The following is a 20,065-nucleotide window of genomic DNA, read 5'->3' on the forward strand; positions in this document are numbered from 1 at the left end:
GCATCATATTCTGAAGGCTCCGGTTACGGCGTTCCGCCGATCCGTTCTGGTGTGGAGAGCCTGGAGCCGTTAAGGAATGCTTAACGCCCCTTTCTTTAAGGTATCTCTGAAATGATCCTGAAAGGAATTCACCTCCTCTATCAGAATGAAGCTGCGCTACCTTAATATTATGCTTAGCTTCTACCCATTTTACAAATTGCTTTATGTGTCTTTCCGCTTCATTTTTCGATTTCAATAGGTACACAAAACTAAACTTTGTGAAATGATCTATAATCACCAAATAATATTTTGCACCTCCCTTAGATTTATTAAATGGACCAGCTAAATCCATACTGAGTAACTCGAATGCTCTTTTGGATGTCCAATCACATTTAGTGCTCATAGGTGTTGCTATTGCTTTGGTTTCTTTACATACAGTGCACTCAACAAAGGTATTACAGGGTTTAAACTTTATGTCTGCGCTGTGCTTAGGCATTAGTTCTAGCGTAGAGTAACTTGTATGCCCCAGTTTTTTATGAAAATCATGAATGCATCCTTCATGTTTAGGTTTGTTTCTTGTTACATTAACAGACACCTTAGGGATTTGCTCTATTACGTAAAGTGAGTTCTTTAGATATCCCTTTACTAATACTTTCCCTTGTTTACTTATTTCACACACTCCATTAGAAAATAATACATCATATTGCATTGCATTCAGTTTAGAAACTGACATTAAATTTGATGAAATAGTAGGAGCATATAATACGTTTGTGACTAACGTTTTAAGACAGTGTATATATATAACACCCCTCCCAAGTACCTCACGCGTTTTTCCATCCGCTAAGTAAACTTGTTCAGAAGTGGCATTAAGCTCTCTAAACATAGCTTTGTTGTTGCATAAAAAATGAGATGATCCAGAATCAATAGTCCATTCCGCATTTTCGTTCTCTCCTTCTCCTTTGTCTTTTGCTGTTACGACTCGTACAAACATAGTCTCTTTACCTCGCTCGGCTTTTCTTTGTGACTTGCAGTCTTTGCGTAAATGTTTCTCAGAACCGCATCTGAAACATTTCTTTACCGATGTTTCTCTGGTGTCTTCTCTCCTCTGCGCTGTGCCTTTAGTGGAATGTTGCAGACTTTCTGTGCGACATACCGCCTCACGCAAAAGTTTATCAGAGACATAACTCATTGTGAGCTCGCATTCGGGCATAGCTTCCAACGTGCAAATGAGAGCATCGTAGGATTTATCCAATGAGGAAAGTAACACAAAAACTTGCTGTAAGTCCGAGTATTCCACATTTCTTTCTTGTAACTGTACAAACAAGCCTCGAATAGTTTGTATGTGTTCACGCATGCTTATTCCCTCTGTTATGCGCGTTTGGAATAGCTTTCTCACGAGTAGAACTTTACTTCCAGCTGTGGTTTTAATATAAGCGCTCCGCTCTGTTTCTCTTACGTACAGTAGCTGAGAGTCTTGTACACCAAGTATAATAGTAGCTCTTGCCTTCTGGTCTTGGCGTAGCCATTCCTCCGTGGGGTTAGAAGGTGCGTCTGCCTCAATGACGTTCCACAGGTCCTCTCGGATTAGCAGCATCTGCATCTTTATCCGCCAGCTTGTGTAATTCGTGTCATTTAGATGCTCCAATGGCATACCTGAGGTGTAGGACATTGCCATATTGGTTTCTCCAGGTGTTTAGCTTGACCACGGTCGTTCTGCTGGTTTTTCCTTTCTTCCAGCGTGTTCTGGCTTACTGGTACTGTGGGTTAGCCCTCAAATTCTGGGCCCATAACCCTAAATGTTAGCGTGTATTTATGAGGTCTATAGCCAAGTACCAGTAATGTAGAGTAAATGCCAGTCACACACAGAAGCACTTCAAGTAAGAAGGACTTTTATTGGCAAGTAGCACCAACAGGTCCTATTAGTAGAGTTCAAACACTCACTAGCACAAGTCACCAACAAAGTTGCCAGCATACCGCTCCGCATCAACACCTTTGTCTCCTTTTACACCCCCACACAGGCTGCTCTCTAGCTCTCGGCTTTATGGGCTAAAGTGTGAAGAGCTAATCTCCCGCAGCTGTGTCTGTAACGTTTGCCAAGGTTAATCACTCAGCCTTCCCGTTAACTCATTCCTCTCCTGTTTTCCTGGAGGATCTAAAACATTTACTCACTGGTAACAGATATTTCTCTCAGTAATGATGATAGTTGTAGTCATACTTCCGCTTAAGGAAGGTTCTGGTTTTTTTTATTCAGATGTCTCCTGTGTTCTTTTTTGATTGGTTAACACATTTTGGCAGGTGTGAATGTGCTCTATATGTATCAGTGGTGCAGTGTTTATGGTTGTGGTACACTGGGTTGGGTCTGCTTTTTACATTGCATACAAAAACGTCACCATGGGGAAGTTTCTTTTCCCTTACTTGGAGGTATTCCAGTCTAAATCCAGAAGTAATTAACTCCTCACAAAGTTATTTTTGATATCTATGTGACATTCATGAGATCAAGGAACTCTGCTGTCATATGCACAGTGACAAGGCAAGTAGAGATATCCAGGGAGTCTGCTATGCTATGCTAAGAACCCCTGTGTAGGGGGCGAGGCACACCTTTTATTTATTTATTACTACTAGGTAGACGCCTCATAAACATGTTCTCTCAGTGTTGTATAAATCAATTAAAAACTTAACAATTATCCATAATAAATCTTAAAAATCAAACCTAGTAGAAGATGCAGATACAAAAGATGAACACAAATAAAATACGATGCAAATTACATGACCGAAAAACAACCAGCAAGCACAGGAGCTAAAACTTATCAGACATACCACAGGCACTTAAATAAAATGCTAGGGAGAACAACAACAAAAAACTTAGCCAGGTGCTGAAATAATAGCAATGATGTGGGCACCATGCAAGCTTCCTTAGGAAGAGCATTCTATAGTCAGGGGGGTACCATTGAAAAGGCCCCCCTCTCTCATGTCCACCCTCTGAACTTTGGATTTAGGGGATACTTGGATAAATGACCGTAAAGTATTGCTAAGTACATGCAGGAGGGGGCATTCTGTTTGGTACCAAGGTCCCAAGCCAATTATTTATTTATTTAATTTATTTTATTATTTTATTTATACCCCGCCCTTCCTTCCAGCAGGAGCCCAGGGCGGCAAACAGAAACACCAAAAACACCCCAAAACATCACAAAAAACCTTAAAATACATTAAAACAAAACAAAAACGTTAAAAAAAACACTTAAAAAACATATTTTAAAAAGGGGTTAAAGATATTAAAAGACATATTAAAAGCAATTCTAGCGCAGACGCAGACTGGGATAGGTCTCAACTTAAAAGGCTTGTTGAAAGAGGAAAGTCTTCAAAAGGTGCCGAAAAGATAGCAGAGATGGCGCCTGCCTAATATTTAAGGGGAGGGAATTCCAAAGGGTAGGTGCCGCCACACTAAAGGTCCGTTTCCTATATTGTGCAGAACGAACCTCCTGATAAGATGGTATCTGCAGGAGGCCCTCACCTGCAGAGCGCAGTGATCGGCTGGGTATATAAAGGGTAAGACGGTCTTTCAGGTATCCTAGTCCCAAGCTGTATAGGGCTTTGTATACCAGAACTAGAACCTTGAACTTGGCCCAGTAGCAAATGGGCAGTGAGCAATCTCGCCGCTGCATTTTACACAAGCTGCAGCTTCCGGACCAACCTCAAGGGCAGCCCCACATAGAGTGCATTACAGTAATCCAGCCTAGAGGTTACAAGTGCATGGACAACAGTGGTCAGGCTATCCCGGTCCAGAAACAGTCACAGCTGCCTTACCAGCTGAAGCTGGTAAAAGGCACTCCTAGCCACAGAGGTCACGTGGGCCTCTAGCGACAAAGTTGGATCCAGGAGCACCCCCAGACTATGAACCTGCTCTTTCAGAGGAAGTACAACTCCATCCAAAGCAGGCAACTGACCAATTATCCAAACTCGGGAACCACCAACCCACAGCGCCTCTGTCTTGCTAGGATTCAGACTCAGTTTATTGACCCTCATCCAGCCTGCTACCGAGTCCAAGCACCGGTCCAGGGCTTGCACGGTGTCTCCTGATTCAGATGTTACGGAGAAATAGAGCTGGGTATCGTCAGCATACTGCTGACACCTCGCCGCAAATCTCCTGATGACTGCTCCCAAGGGCTTCATATGGATGTTAAACAGCATGGGGAACAAGATGGTACCCTGCGGCACCCCACAGCATAACTGCCAGGGGTTGACAGTCACCCAATGCTCTTCTCTGAGAGCAACCTTGGAGATAGGATCGGAACCACTGTAAAACAGTTCCTCCAATACCCATCTCACCAAGTCGGCCCAGAAGGATACCATGGTCAATGGTATCAAAAGCCACTGAGAGATCAGGTAAGAGTAACAGGGTCGCACTCCCCCTGTCCTTCTCCCAATAAAGGTCATGCATCAGGGCAACCAGGCCAATTCAGTCCCATAACCAGGCCTGAACCCAGACTGGGATGGGTCAAGATAATCTGTTTCATCCAAGAGTACTTGCAATTGCTGCGCCACAACCCTCTCAATCACTTTCCCTAAGAAGGGGGTATTTGCAACCAGTCAGTAGTTGTCATAAGGGTGGGCTTTTTCAGGAGTGGTCGGATCACCGCCTCCTTCAAGGCGCCCGGAACCACTCCCTCCCGCAATGATGTGTTGACCACACTCTGGATCCACTCAGTCAACCCCCCTCGGCAAGCTTTAATAAGCCAAGAAGGGCAAGGGTCGAGAGGACATGTTGCTGACTGCATCATCGCAAACACCTTGTCCACATCATCAGGCCGCATCAACTGAAACCGTTCCCAAAAAGTTGCAGCAGACTTTGCGCTGGACACCTCATTGGGGACTACAGTAGATGTGGAGGGGGCATCAAGACTGCTACGGAGGCGAGCAACTTTACCCTCAAAGTGCCTAGCAAACAGTTCACAGTGGGCCTTCTAAGGGTCTAAAACTTTGATGTCAACAGACACCTGACAATACAGAAAAGCTCCATCGGATGGCTCCTTGAGGATGCGATGGAGGCAGAGAAGTGGGCCTTCTTCGCCGCTGTCACCTCCACACAGTAGGCATGGTTATGATGTTTTACTTGTGCCTGATCAGCCTCACAGCACGTCTTTCGCCACTTGCACTCTAGCCGTCGTCCAGCCTGTTTCATTGCCCTTAGCTCACTGTTGTACCAAGGTGCAGACCGGGCTCCACAATGCCAGAGAGGGCGCTTGGGGGCAACCGTGTCAAGAGCCCGAAGCACCTCACTGTTCCACAGTGTGACAAGGGCTTCAACAGGGTCACCTGCTCTATCTACTGGGAACTCCCCCAGGGCATTCAGGAATCCATTGGATTCCATTAGGCTCCAGGGGCGGACCATCTTAATCTGTCCACCACCCCTGCAGGGAAAGATCGGAGCCATAAGTCTGAACTTCACCAGGAAGTGGTCTGACCATGACAATGGGGTGACATCCACCCACGCTATCTCCAGACCACCCCTTCCTCCATCTGGAGCAAAAACCAAGTCGAGGGTGTGTCCTGCCCAATGCATCGGGCCAGTGACAACTTGAGACAGCCCCATGGTCGTCATGGAGGCCATGATGTCCTGAGCCGGAACACTAGAGGAAGCCTCAGCATGGACAGTGAAGTCACCCAGCACTATTGTTCTGGGCTCCTCCAACACCACAGCCGAGACGGCCTCCGCCAGCTCAGTCAGAGAAGCTGCTGGGCAGCAGGGTGGATGGCACACCAGCAGCAACCCTAGTTTACTGTCTCCTCTGCCTGACACGAGGTGCAGGCCCTCATAGCCAGCTCTAAGACAGAGTGGTTTCCTGGTGACAGAGATGGAAGTTCTGTAGACCACAGCAACTCCTCCCCCCCCATCCCTGCAGCCTGTGCTGGTGTTGCACTGAGTATCCAGATGGGCAAAGCTAGGTCAGATCAACTCCTCCCAGCTCACCCACCCAGGTCTCAGTAATGCACACCAAATTGGCACCTTCATCCACAATCAAATTATGGATGAGAGTGGTCTTATTGTGTACCAATCTGGCATTAAACAGCAACACACAGGCCAGTGGGCACAGCAGATGAGCAAAGCGAAACCCATCCATGAGAGGAGCGGCAGCAAGGAACAAGGCGCAGATAGTCTTGTCCTTGTCTTCCACGGTAATTCACCACATCCCCATGGCTATATTTCCCTCTACCCATGATCACTGAAATTGGGGTGGCATCACCCATGTTCCTTCACACTAAGACTCCTCCTAAACAGCTGATATGGACCCAACACAAGCCCACCAACAAAGCCTGCCGGAGCCAATTATCCCACAAGGCCTCTGCAAGAATTGGGAACAGTCATACCCATTCAAACTTTTTCACACAGTGCCCATCTACTACTACTCCTGTCTCACACCCAGGGAGGGCCAGCCTTCTGCCAGTTACAGACTCTCACTCTGAAGGCATCTGGCAACTTTCTCCTATAATTCAGTTCACTGCACAGGCTCTCACCCTGTGAAGGAACTACAGGTGCACCACACGCCCTCCCCACCACCAATCTCCTCTAGATTGGTTTAACAGAAAATTAAAACAAAGAAAAAGGAAGGTAATAGAAGGGGGGTAGTGCCCTCGCCCTCGGGAATCCCTAAGGGGCTCCCCAAGGGCAGCTGGCTTTTTATGCATCCTGACCCAGACAGCAGCTGATGCAAGAGGCTGCAAGATTAACTGCAGCCTCTCTGTGGAGCCAGGGTCAGGCAGGGGGTCCCAGTCCTTGCAGCACTTACCAGGGACTTCAGCTGTCTTGAGAGACAGCACCCCAAAGGAGCAAGCAGCAAGCACCCAGATGCTCAGACACTCACTCCCAGGGCAGGTCTTCTTCAGTCCCCTAGTGCTGATTATGACTTTATCCCTCCAAACCAGCATTTTGAATTCAGTACCAAAGCTAATCAGAAGCCCCTGAGGGCAAGAAAGAACTAGTGTAATGTATTCATAAATGCCTGGCTGCAGTTCATATTCTCACTACCCTATTCTGCACCAGCTGAAGTTTTCGGACCTCCTTCAATGCATTACAGTAATCCAAACCCTCTTAAACATGTAGACTTCTAACACATTGAAAACATTAGCTAAAGTCATATTTTTGAGTAATCCAATACATAACATTAATTTAAAATTTTAGCTGAAATCAAAGGTGTTCCTTTAGGTGCACACAATGCCAGGGATATGCTTAATGGGCTTGTTTTTTAACAGCAAGTCCAATGATGCATTTCAAACTCTACCTGAGAGGTTACTTACATTTTCAAAATGGGTTTATTGGTTCTTTGTGGCTGATGGCCCAACACAAGTGCAAAGCTCTCTTGAGCTTGCAAAAGTAGATGTACAATTCTTCAGATCCCAGTCTTTGTATTTACGTAAGAGTTAGTTAAAAGTACACAGCTTATCCATCTGAAAGCCACTTAAAGAGGTCTACTGCTTTATTTAACCATCAGCTGGTCTCATAGTGAACTATGTAGAAGTCTGTTAGTCTAATATCTTGTGAGTGGGTGAAAGGCTTTTTTTTTGTTCTCTTGGTTTTGTCTTTCACATTTTAAAAAAAATGCAGAGGTGGAAGAAGGTTTCCTAGGTCTCAACTTCCTTTGTGAGAAATTCTTTACAGTATAGTGAAGATGGTTGTGATCCAGGAGGTGGGGGCTTCTATCATTTCATTAAAGAATAGTTTAGCCATGTGACTTCACAGCTGTGCCGACACCCACATAACTAATATACAATGGCATGAAGCCTTGAAGTAAAGCAAAATACCTAAACTATGTGTGCTTTTCCTTAAATAGATAACAGATAAAATAGTCAAGAAATTAGAAGAAGTCTAGGGCTGGGGAGGGCAGCTATGAGAGAACTAGAAAAAGTCCTCAAATGCAAAGATGTATCACTGAACACTAAAGTCAGGATCTTCAGACCATGGTATTCCCGATCTCTATGTATGGATGTGAAGGCTGGACAGTGAAAAAGGCAGATAAGAGAAAAATCAACTCATTTGAAATGTGATGTTGAAGGAGAGCTTTGTGCATACCATGACGAAAAAGACAAATAATTGGGCGTTGGAACAAATTAAACCAGAACTATCACTAGAAGTTAAAATGATGAAACTGAGGTTATCATACTTTGGACATATAATGAGAAGGCATGATTCACTAGAATGCTGGGAAAAACAGACAGGAGTAGAAAAAGAGGACAACCAAACAAGAGATGGGTTGATTCGATAAAGGAAGCCACAGACCTGAACTTCCAAGATCTGAACAGGGTAGTTTATTACAGATGCTATTGGAGGTTGCTGATTCATAGGGTCGCCAGAAGTCGTAATCAACTTGAAGGCATATAACAACATTGTGTGCTTTTACTTTAAAAGATAACAAGCAGTTTTTAAAAAACATGTCTTAGTACAATGATTCCCATATAGTGAATTGCAGAATGTCGGGGTGGGGTGGGGAGCCAGTATTTGGGAGCCAGACAGTGTGGTCTGAGACAAGTTATTTCTAGCTAAATCACATGGGGCTTGAACAAAGTTCAATTAGTTTTATAATTTCAAAATTGGAGGTGCTAAATGCAGATTCTTTTTTCACCCCTTCCTGCTTGGGCTGAAGGAAAAGTCTGAATAGTTTGGAGTATGTCATCAACCTCTCTGTGAAGATCTGTTTTCCCCTTCTGTCTACTTAGACCTATTATGAATATGTAGATTGCTACCTTCAAGCACTTAATGAAGTCTATATTTCTTGGATAAATGTTGTAGAACATAATTACAAAAATTAAAAACAAATTCATTTGAGATAATAGTGAAGGTGAATAGCAAAATTAACATTTTGAATGTGGATTGACCAAAAGACTGCAAGTATGTCTTTCCCCCCCCCCATATTTGAAATAATGTGATGTTTTTTCATCTTTTTCGTGGCAGCCTTTGCTAAAATCAGAGTTCAGCCACTTGTCCAAAACAGTTGTTGGCTTCCTCCAACCGAATCAATTTTGTATCTTGAGGATAGTCCTTGCAAAGTAGAGAATGGATTTAACATGCATCTTATGAACCAAATAAAGTACAGGCAACTCCCTCCCTTCATTTGCTGTGCTGTAGAATCTTTGGATTCCAGGCCACTGTGCCAGCTGTCCCAGTTTAGGTTTCACTGTATTAGGATTGGCTGGAGAAGTGTTCTCTCCCCTCCTCTTTGCTGAAGCTCATTGGGGGAAAGTTGAGACAGTGCTTAAATCTAGCATCTTGTCACTGGGTTTTCCCAGTGCAGCTGGCACCATGGAGGTGCTTCAGAGCAGCTTCTGCTAGCTCTGTAAGCCCTCCGCTCTGCCACCCACTCTACTATGTTTCCTCTGAAAAGGTTTTGAGTACAACAATCCAAGAAGAATCCCAGCTGACACACTGATTATTCTCAAGTCTTTTACCTCTTGATTGTTGGAAAAAAATCTGAAATTCATCAAGAAAAAATCAAAATCAACTACAACTGCAAAAGAAAAAGAAAAAGCTTATAAATCTGCGGGGGCAGGGAGGTTGAAAACGCAGATTACTCAACCTTGTGCATGTTTTATCTGAGACTTGCACATTCAGAGGAAACTGAGTTAAGATCAGCATTGTCTGTCATGCCTGTGGGAAGAATTGAATGTCCACCTTCTCCTTCTTTCCCCAGGGATAGCAATCATGAGTGCCAGGTGTGCAGGGTGACGGTGGTGGGCTTGTCGGCCTATGCTAAGCACATCTCCAGCCAGCTGCACAAAGACAGCATCGAAGCCCACGATGGAGAGGAAGGGAAAGAAGAGACTGACGAAGAATACTTCGACAAGGAACTCATCCAGTTAATCAAACAAAGAAATGAGCAAAACCGGTAAGCGTTTCTTCATTTTCTTAGTAGTTGCAATGTGGGGTCCTTTCAAGCTCTTTGAATATAGAGAAATGCTGCCAAGAGTGTGCTGTGCCTTTAGTACAGTCTGTAGTCACAGCTGGGAGTGTTGTAAGTGCTGCATAAGTTACTATTTTTAGGAGTTAACTTTGAGAGTCTGCATGTGGTCTTTTGGTAATGCTATCAGAGCGGATAACTCTTAAGATTGACCATTAAACTTGGTTGTTGAAACCTCCCTGGCTCTAATCAATATAAATGGCCTTTTTCTTGCACACTAATCTATTTTAAGTTCTCCACTCACATTGTGAATGACAGAACTGGAATACCCTTTGTTGCAAGGGTAACTGAGCCTGTATCATTTACAGCCTACTTTATAGCCTGATTAAATTAATTTGCATCCATTGCAAGGGGAATGCATTATGTTTCTCAGCTAAATATTATTTTTAGAAATTATTTGGTTGTAAAAATTAAGGGAACCTAGAACTGCTAAATGAGACTGTTCATAGCCTTGTTCCTTACTATTCTATTAACTGAACCTGGAAGCATTTTTACTTCTTTCTTGCCTGGAAACACATTTGGGTCTTGAATGAAATCCTTTATCCAATTTATGTATACCATTCTCTTCTTTAGGATTTTCTGCATACCTGCAAATTATGTTTCAAACTGCTTTGGTTTTGTTGTACTTTTCTTGCCTTCCGTGGGGTGGATCCAAAGATTGTCCTATGTGAACAGAAGGCACTTCTGATCACATGGAGTGTAGCTTTGTTTATCAGTTCCTCCACCTTCTGCGGCCTTCCCCAAGTTGTGCTGGAGGGCTATCAACTCTTTTGAGCCAGCTTTTTGGTGGGGCTGGGGGGAGCTGCTGTTGGAGTAGGAAAAATCAGTGGACCATCACCATTCTGCTTCTGCCAAAGTTCCTTCCATTCAGACAGCAGGATATTTGCATCCAAGCAGATCTAATATTTATATTGAAAGTGAGCCATACTGATCAACGTCGTTCTCTTAGGTTTCTACATAATGAACATTTTTCCATCTGGGAGAAATTAATTTTCTCTGTTCCTGTGTCTGGATTTTATCTAGAAAGTGTTTAAAACTTTCTAGTAAGTCAAATTTGGCAGAGGAGAGAAGGGTTAACTGAGCATTATATTAGTGGCACACATTTTTCCATCTTATGATCAAGTTGCATCTGCTCATACTAGGAGGGGAAAATTGATAAATCCGTATGACTTTCTATTCTTGTAAGTTGCAATGATTTACAGATTTAATCATCATTGAAGCCCATTTATGGAATTACTGCGGAGTTTGAGTCTTCTCAGAGTTAAAAAGGGATCTGGAACTTGAAACCTAAAGCATACCCGTTTCAGGGGTTGTGAAGATGGATGCCATAGTGTGAAATTTTCCTGTTCTTATGTCTCCAGGGCCTATAGGGAGAAGGGAAAAACAGGCCTCTTGATTTTTACAGGATAATGTAGTTCTGGAATTTGGCATAATGTTGCTGGGAAAACTGTATTACCTATGAAAAAAGCAGCATTTTTCCTTGGAGTGTGTGATAAACCTTTTTTGTATTTTGCTGACAAATTTTAAATCCTGCCCTTTGGACAACCTGCCAGCAGATTGCCAAATAACAAGAATTGTAGATATGTAAGCATTATAAGCATTACATTATATGTATTGCATGCAAACTGAACCTTTTTTCATTGGAGACTAGGTAACCCGATTGTCTACTGTGCAATACAAATGGTGAATTTGCCTAACAAGAAGGTCTGATTGTTTTCCTTAAATTATTTTTAGACAATATTTTAAAGCATGATATGCTTCCAATATTCTTAACTGTTGTGCAATGGGTTGAAGCCGGAGGTGATATCTCCTTTATAGGTATATGGCATCTAATGAATGACCTAATGAAGAATGCCAAAAGGGAGAAGAGAGAAATATTTTCTTCATTCTTTAATAGCACCGAAACAGGCCTACTCCCAGAGATCTTTTCTGCCTTCCATGGCTATCCACTGCTGGCAAGGGAAGCATTTCAATGACAAATAGGGCCTACATCATTGTCATTGCTACCAGTGTACAATTAAACCTAGTTTCATGTAGCAGCTGAGTGTAATGTAATTATGTTGTGATGAGCTGGAAAAAAATTAAGCAGTGGAGGCTGCTTTGTACAGGAAATTTCTGCCTCTGTTTCCAGTAGCTTGCTTTGCACTTGACTGAAAAGCCAGCTGAGGCTGACCTTGCTCTGCAGTGTGTGTTGCAGTCTCTGCTTGCCATTGGTGAGCAAACAAATGGCAAAATGCAAGTCTATTATTCAGAGGTATTTTAGAAGAAAACTAATTAGTTTTTAAAGCTATCTGGTTCTTAAGAATGAATGAGAATATAAGCTCCTTAGTCACTAGATTAAAATGCTTGTATCTTTATAGGGGAGGTGAAGTGTGCCGTGTGAACCATGAATCAGAAAATGATGACAGGAGAATACAAAAACGACAAGATGATAGAACTTATCAAGACCCTTACGATTCATCAAGGTACCATTGTGGACCATCACAGAGGGATTGGAACTGGGAAAGTGATGGTTTCTTAAATCCCAGACAAGGAAAATTCACACATTCTGCAAGGAACGCTAACAATACAAACAGGCATCTGAGCAACCAAAGGGGACGAGCTGGGTGGCATCAAAATACTTCTGGGGTGTCTCCAAATCGCTATCATAACTATGGGAATACTGGAGGTGCTTGGCACCAGAATGGTGGAGGAGGAACATCAGGTTGGCATCGTGGTAGGGGAAGAAGTACAAACTGGAATTCTGAAGGAAAGAATGGCTTTTCAAAATGGCAGATAAAAAATTCAGGTGGAAACTGGAAGCCTGGTCAACAAAGTGGAAGGGGATGGAATTTAGGAAGAAACAGGACTCCAAACAATAGTTCCCAGATAGACAATGTGGATGCTTCCTGGTTAAAAAGCAAAAGTGTGCAGGATAAATACAATAGAGAAAGGTATGCATGGCAGTGGCAGGACAGTGGTTCTGTGGCATCTTATATGGGCCTTGGTAATGAAAATGTTGATAGGAGTTATTTTTTGGATTTCACTAGTGATCAACTTCCTTCAGATGGGTTATTAAACTTTGGTGTTTCTGAACAACCAGAGAGCAGGACCTCCAAAGTCAATGGAAAGTGCACCAGCCCTTCCCGAGAAAAGACAAATCGCTGGGCTCCATATCCCTCTCAAAAAACTATAGAACAGCAGCCACTGTCTAATGAGAATGTAGCTATAACTCAAGAAAAGGCAGATTCTGATAATCTGTCATCTTCTCCACTGTCTACAAAATGGGCAGATCTTAAAACCAATAACCCAAAATTGAAAAAATGGGAAGAAACTTATTTAGGATCTTCCAATTACAAAATGGCACTCAACAAACCTGCATCATGCAAGGGGCCAACAGACGTTGCCAATGAGAAAAAATCAGACCAAGCTGAAGGCAAAAGTAACAAGATGCCTTCGTTGAAGTCCCCACTTCTGGCTGTTCCAGATATCAAGCCATCTTCTCAAAAAAGAAACCCAAAGAATCTCTTGAAACATGTCCAACTTTTGTTATCATCTTCTGGAGAAAGTCAGAGCCAACTAAATGCACTAAATTTAGATTCGAACAATTCCTCCTTGTTTGGATCCAAGCTGAGTAATGAATTTAATAGCTGTAACAATTTAAAAGGTGTCAAACATGTGATTAGCAGCAATGAAAGTCTAAGTGAAGTATTAGAAAAAGCCAAAAAAGAACTTCAGGGTAGCCAGTCTTTCCAAAACTCTCATTTAAGCCCTTGTAGGGGTACTCAGATTGATGGGAATGAAGAATGTAGTTCTGCAGGTCCTGTATGTTCTCTGAAGATGCATGAGCCCCAAATAGATGGACTGGAGGATGAGAAATCTGGAAATGTTATAAGAAACAAAAGTACTCACTCAAATACTTGTTCATCTTGTGATCTTGCTGAACCTGACCATACCACAACTAAAAAAGGTAACCATCTATTAGAGACAAGGAATATAGATAACAAATATACCAAATGTCAAGTGGGCTCTCCAGGCTCCTTATCCAGCTGTCAAGATGATTTCAATATTGACTTGAAAGCATCTCTGGAAGAGGATGGTGATGAAGGTACTACAAAATTAAATGATGCTCCTGAAGAGGAAGACTATGGAGTTCATTCTAATCATGAGCTGCAGAAAGATACAGGAGGGCAGCCCTCTAGCCCTCTCCTTCCTGAACTGAGTAAACTTGGCTTTCCAGCTTCTCTCCAAAGAGACCTAACATGGCGCACCAACTTAAAGAGCAAAACTGGTTCACATCTACCTGAGCCCAACCTTAACAGTGCAAGGCGCATTCGAAATGTTAGTGGCCACCGAAAGAATGAAACTGAGAAGGAATCGGGGCTCAAGCCTACCTTGCGGCAGATTATTAGTGTGTCTCGTAGAAATGTAAACTGGGAGCAGGTCATTCAGCAGGTGACAAAGAAGAAACAAGAACTTGGCAAAGGTTTACCAAGGTTTGTAGGCTTATCATATTTGAAAATGACCCTTATTGTATAATAATCATGCATATGTTCATTTAGTAAATACATAGGCCACCCTTCCAGCTTATTTTTTTAAGAAGATATATAAGGGATATCTTGGTTCCCAGATACAATATCTTGGCATTTAAACCAGCTAATCAGGGCAGAGCTGCAATTTTCTAAGCCTAGTAAGTCAGTTCTTCTACAGTGGTTCTGGATTTATAGCTTTTAAAGAAGAGCTGCAACAGGAGCATATAGTAGTTTGTATTGTAACAATTTAAAGTTTCAAGTTTTTCAGTAGAACAATAGCTAAATATCTTGTCCACCCACCCTTTGCAACAAAAGATAATCCACTGGTTTGATGTAGTCAGTAATCAAAGTGATTTTGCCATCCTTGGTGAGAGGTGAATTGTTTTTCAGGTAGCCAATTAGTTTACTCCTGTGTGGGCAAAATGATCATTAACTTGTCATTAAGTAGCTGCTTGATGAAGCATTGAAACTCATTATATGAAAGTATTCTTTTGGGGGTTTGATTTCATGTAGAGCAATCCTATTTGGTGGATTTTCAGTAACTCACTGGCTAAAAGATAAGACAACTGTGAGTTTCAAAGCTTTGAGTAATACACAGCACTATTGCTGAGCTACCAATAGATGAAACAATTGTTCTTCAGTGGGCACCAGGACATCCCCAAGTGGGTATTGCCTTCCTCTCCTGCTGCTTGAAGCGGGAAAGAGTTAATACTCCAAAGGACTCTCACTTTAACCCCTCCCACAGAGTGTCAGTTCTTTTTCCTGCCTGGCTTGAGCAGTACTGTTTTCGTCTTGCTCATCAGTCTGGCTGGCTTACAGCTGTATGTCAACATTTATTTTGGTAGAGTTTTCACTATTAAGTGTTCTCATTTTTGTGTTAAGGTTTGGCATTGAGATGGTTCCTCTCATCCAGAATGAACAGGAGGGTCTTGAGTTTGGTGAAGAAGCTGACCTGACCAGTCTTGAAGGATTCCACTGGGAAGGGATATCCACAAGTTCCTCTGGGACTGTTAGGAAACGTAGTCTCTCTGAAAGCAGTGCGACTATTGATAAGACCACCTCCGTTTACAGTTTTTTCAGCAACCAAAGCTCAAGCAAAGAAAATGACGAAAGGCAAGCCAGTTCATTTGCCAACACTGAGCGTGCAACATCTGGATCTCAGATGCTTGCAGATGCTGTAGCTAGTGTGAAACAAGAATCTTCTTCTCTTCCTTCCTCACCGTTCATGTCTGACAGGACTGATTCCAGTGGAAGGAGGCTCAGCCTACAGACTTCCCCTAATGTTAATAGACTCACAGCATTTAGTGCAAGAGAAGGCCCAAGGAGCCCTGAACACAGAGATCAGTCACTTGAAAGCCAAGACATGGAGAGTCCAGGGGAAAAATACTGTATGGCTTCAGCCCTTGCAACATTCAGCACTCTAGATACAGCTACAGACAGCAGCTATACATCAGGCAATGAGCAGAACGACAGCCAGGGAGCTGGCAAAAAAAGAAGAGCAACCAGAGTAAGTGGTCCAAGTATTGGTAGAAACTATTATTCATTTGCATCCATTTAAAACTTTGTGACAGTATCTGAAAATGGCCATGAGTGTAGCTGTCTAATCAGTCTGGTTCATCAAATGCCTTCTCTCTGCATCTTCATTTAGAAAGATTGGGTGGTATCCAACACAGTAGTTCCATTAGCACAAAGACTTTGGGCTGCGCAATGTAACTTCCTCTCACCACGTGCCCCCATTCTATTCTGAAGTTTCCCCCAGTCCGCTGGAGCATAATTGTGGGGAGAGTGCAAGTAGAGAGAGAGGAAGGTGTACTGCACAAACGGAAATCCTTTGGGAATAAAATTTACATTTGTTGCTCTCTTCACTTTTGTCTCTGACCTATTCCATCACTGGCATGTGGCCCTCAAAAGGTTGCCCAGAACAAAATGTGGCCCTCAGACTGAAAAAGATTCCTCACCTGTGGCCTCTAGGCTTTTGCAGTGTTCATTTTCTTTCATATGTGGAGCATAATACAGTAGGGCCCCGCTTACCAGCGCTTCGCATTCCGGCGTTCCGCTAATGCGGCGGCTGGAAATTCCCCTTTTTAAAGCCGATTTTGCAACATTTTCACGCTACGGCCCCATTATAGCCTATGGGTTCCGCTTTACGGCGATTTTCGCGTGACGGCGGGGGCCTGGTCCCTAACCCGCTGTATAAGCGGGGCCCTACTGTAGCTGTTGTTGTAGTAGTTTTTCATATGGGCTTATTTTACAACTTTCAAGATCATACTTGTCCATTCAAAGTCTCATCAAGGAGAGACCAATAAAGAAATATAAAATGGAGTATCCTGGAAATATCTGTTTGATGGACTCCTGATAATGTAATTAATGGCTGAGGAGTAGTCCAGATCACCTTTGGATCAAACTGGGGGTTAACAATAAATAAATTGTATCAACATACACCTAATTTAATATGGATTGGATCCAGCAAAATGCTGCAGTCCTACCTGGGAGTGAGCCCCATTGAACTCATAGATGTTTGCTTCTGAGTAGAAATGCATAGGAATGTACCATATGTTAATTGCACTTAGGTCCCATGGGACCTCACTTAAGTCATGTCTGACTTATCCCATTGATTTCAATGAAGCCAAAGTTCAGCTAGTAGACTGGATCCAACCAATTATGTTTACTGTGTGTTTAAACGACTGTGTCTGAGATAGGCTTGATTGACAATGGGTGCCTTACAATGTTGGCATGTTATGTACAACTCTACTATACTAATTTAGCTAACAAGAAATACTCACATTTTAATTTGCAGGAGGGATCCTCTCCCGAAATCCCAAGTCTAGAAAGCAGGAATAAAAGAAGAAAGATTAAAGGCAAAAAAGGTGGGTAATTGTGAGAAATTAATTAGCACTGCATTATTGTTTCCAGTCTACATTTCTGGAGGCCCACCAAAGAAATGCTTGCATTCATGGTCCTTGAGGTCAAACATTTAATTGTTCCATATGTTTCTTATGAATAGCACCTTCCTAGGCTGATAAATGAAGGCTGTCCATTATTTCTAGAGTATGTCAAGATCATTAAACAAACGATAATCTTGCACAAATGTGGTAGTGTGCTTGACATCTCATCTCTGTCAGTCTGCTTTCATTAGACAGCAGTGTAACAGCTTATGCTAACAAGTTGGGCCTCAGAAAGTTGACATGTGGCAAATACTTTTATCTTCTGAATGTCCTATAAGTTGCAACCGGCTGTGTCACAGCTTCAAATTTATTTTTTCTTGCAGAGCGTTCTCAGGTAGACCAGTTGCTGTCTATTTCCCTGAAGGAAGAAGAATTGAGCAAGTCCTTGCAGTGTGTAGACGGAAGCCTTGTGACTGCTCGAGCTGCTCTGCAGGCAGCTTATATTGAAGTCCAGCGACTGCTTGTACTGAAGCAGCAGGTACTGTCACATTTTGAAGCCCATTGGCTCTAGCTCTGACAATTTCAAAAGGATGCTTTTTTATGGACCTGACTGAATCTCTCTTGCTTCCTAGATATCTGTGGAAATGGGTGCTTTGAGGAGCCAGAGAATTCAAATCCTGCAAGGGTTGCAAGGTACTTGAAAAAGGCCCACTACTGCTTTGACACTTGGGAGCCCATATTCATTCATTCAAGTTTATAAGCTGTCCAATAGTAATCATCTTTCAGTGGCGTACAAAAAAGCAAGATGATCATGATGATATATTACAATAGAATACAGTTAAAACATGACAGAACACAACTGTACAAGCATATCACTTAAAAAGAGAGAGACAAGAACATAAGAATGCTGCAGTGGCTGCAACAATTAAAAATGGGGAGCAAGAATGTTAAAAAAGACAACCCTTAAGCTCTAAAACTGTACTAAACTGCAGCATAGTTACAAGGTTTAAAAGGCCTGTAAAAATCATTTGAATTAGGTGCCAGGCAAACCTCTCTGGAGAGGGCGTTCTACCGCTGAGTGGCCACTGTTGAAAATATCTTTTTTCTGTTAGCCACCTGCTCCATACCCGATATCCCAGGGTTCAAGTAGGTGCATGTAAGAAGAGACAATCCTTCAGATACTGTCATCCCAAACTGAAGGGGTTTAAGTGTTAAAACCAGTGCTTTGAATTGGACCTAAAATGGAACAGGAGCTAGTGAAGATGAATTATTGTGGTGGTGGTGGTATAACAACATCTTCTTCCAGAGGAGCCTGGGGTAAGTTTCCAGACAGTTTTTCAAGACAGTTCCACATATGATGCATTGTAGTAATCCAGGTGGGAGGTTATCACAGCATGGAACACTGAAGCCTGTCTGTCTGTCAGGTAGGGTCATAACTTCTCTTGATAAAGCTGGATGAAGACTGGACCTTCTGGGCTTCCCATATGCATCTGAATGGCTATTATGAGGACAGAATGTGGAACTAGATAGGCCTTTGGTCATATCCAGCAGAGCTGCTCTTATGTTCTTGTATTCTGGCCCTTCAGGGGGAGTGCAGCCCCCTCCAAAACAAGTTGAACACCACTCACCTGGGATGAATCACCCACTAACAGTGCCTCTAGACTGAGCTTCAGTTTATTGGCCCTCTTTCTCGTTGCCAGGCACCAGCATCTATACAGCTTCATCTGCAAAGAGAAGTAGGGCTAGTTGTCATCTGCATACTAGTGACATCACACTCTAAATCTCTGGATGACCTCATTCTTCAGTTTCATTTAGATTGTAAAGAGGCTGGCCATGAAGTAAAAATAAATAAGATTGAGCCATGTGGGTTCCCACAGAATAAATGCCATGGGATTCAGCAGAAATCCCCCAGTACCATGTTCTGGAAATTGCTGCCAGAGTGGACTGCAGAGCAGTGCTACCCACACCCAGTAGTATTGAAAGCCACTGGGAGATCCAGGTGAATCAACAAGGTTGCGTTCCTCCATCTTTATCTTCTGGCAAAGATCTTCCCACAGGGTGATGAAACGATTTCCATAGGTGTAAAGTCAGGTCAGAAAGTTCATAGACCTATCGTAAAATACAACTGGAGCAGCAGATCACAGAGAATATTGAATGCTACATATAACATGAAGTGTAATACAAACAAGACATAAACCTCTGAGATCGTATGAGTACTTACCTTGATTACCAAACTTGTTTTTAAAGGGCTACCCTTCTGGTAATATACTCATCCTCTCCCTTCATACAGAATTCTGATATAACACCTGTTGAACTGCCTGGTAAATGCTTTAAAAGTAGGAAGATCAAATCCTTCCTAATTCCATTATAATATTTGCAAAAAAAGTATGGCATGACACAAAGATTCCTGAGTACCTTCATAACAAGGACATATTCTTTCTTCCAATGGAAGCTGATTAACCCAACCCTCCAGTAATACTCCTGGCAGAGAATTATAGTGCACTAGCATAAAAACTCTTCAGAGTTTAGCAAGGGTAAGAAAGTTTAAATACTTGTTCATCTGATAACATTTCCAGTTATCTAAACCAAAATATACTGGGGAACGAGTTCTGTACTTTCAACTCTTGAGAGTCCATATCCTTAATTATTTACTTGATATATCTTTTAGCATTCTCATAATGAAGAGCACTGAGCATGTCCACAGAAAAGAATCCCAAAATATGTATTTTATGCAGAATATTTT

The 20,065-nt window shown here is 42.6% G+C and overlaps 1 protein-coding gene across 3 annotated transcripts in view; it reads left to right on the top strand.

The window, feature by feature from the left end:
* Nucleotides 1-20,065, top strand: part of ZNF106 (zinc finger protein 106) — a 72,242-nt gene that overhangs the window by 18,970 nt on the left and 33,207 nt on the right. For all 3 annotated transcript variants that reach the window (XM_061611293.1, XM_061611295.1, XM_061611294.1), the window contains exons 4-9: nt 9,660-9,854; nt 12,287-14,401; nt 15,320-15,944; nt 17,235-17,304; nt 17,706-17,860; nt 17,955-18,015. In XM_061611293.1, coding sequence (XP_061467277.1) covers nt 9,660-9,854; nt 12,287-14,401; nt 15,320-15,944; nt 17,235-17,304; nt 17,706-17,860; nt 17,955-18,015 — 3,221 coding nt within the window. The remainder of the gene's footprint in view (nt 1-9,659; nt 9,855-12,286; nt 14,402-15,319; nt 15,945-17,234; nt 17,305-17,705; nt 17,861-17,954; nt 18,016-20,065) is intronic.

The sequence above is a fragment of the Rhineura floridana genome, chromosome 2 (genome assembly GCF_030035675.1).
Source record: "Rhineura floridana isolate rRhiFlo1 chromosome 2, rRhiFlo1.hap2, whole genome shotgun sequence".
Classification (NCBI taxonomy): Eukaryota; Metazoa; Chordata; class Lepidosauria; order Squamata; family Rhineuridae; genus Rhineura; species Rhineura floridana.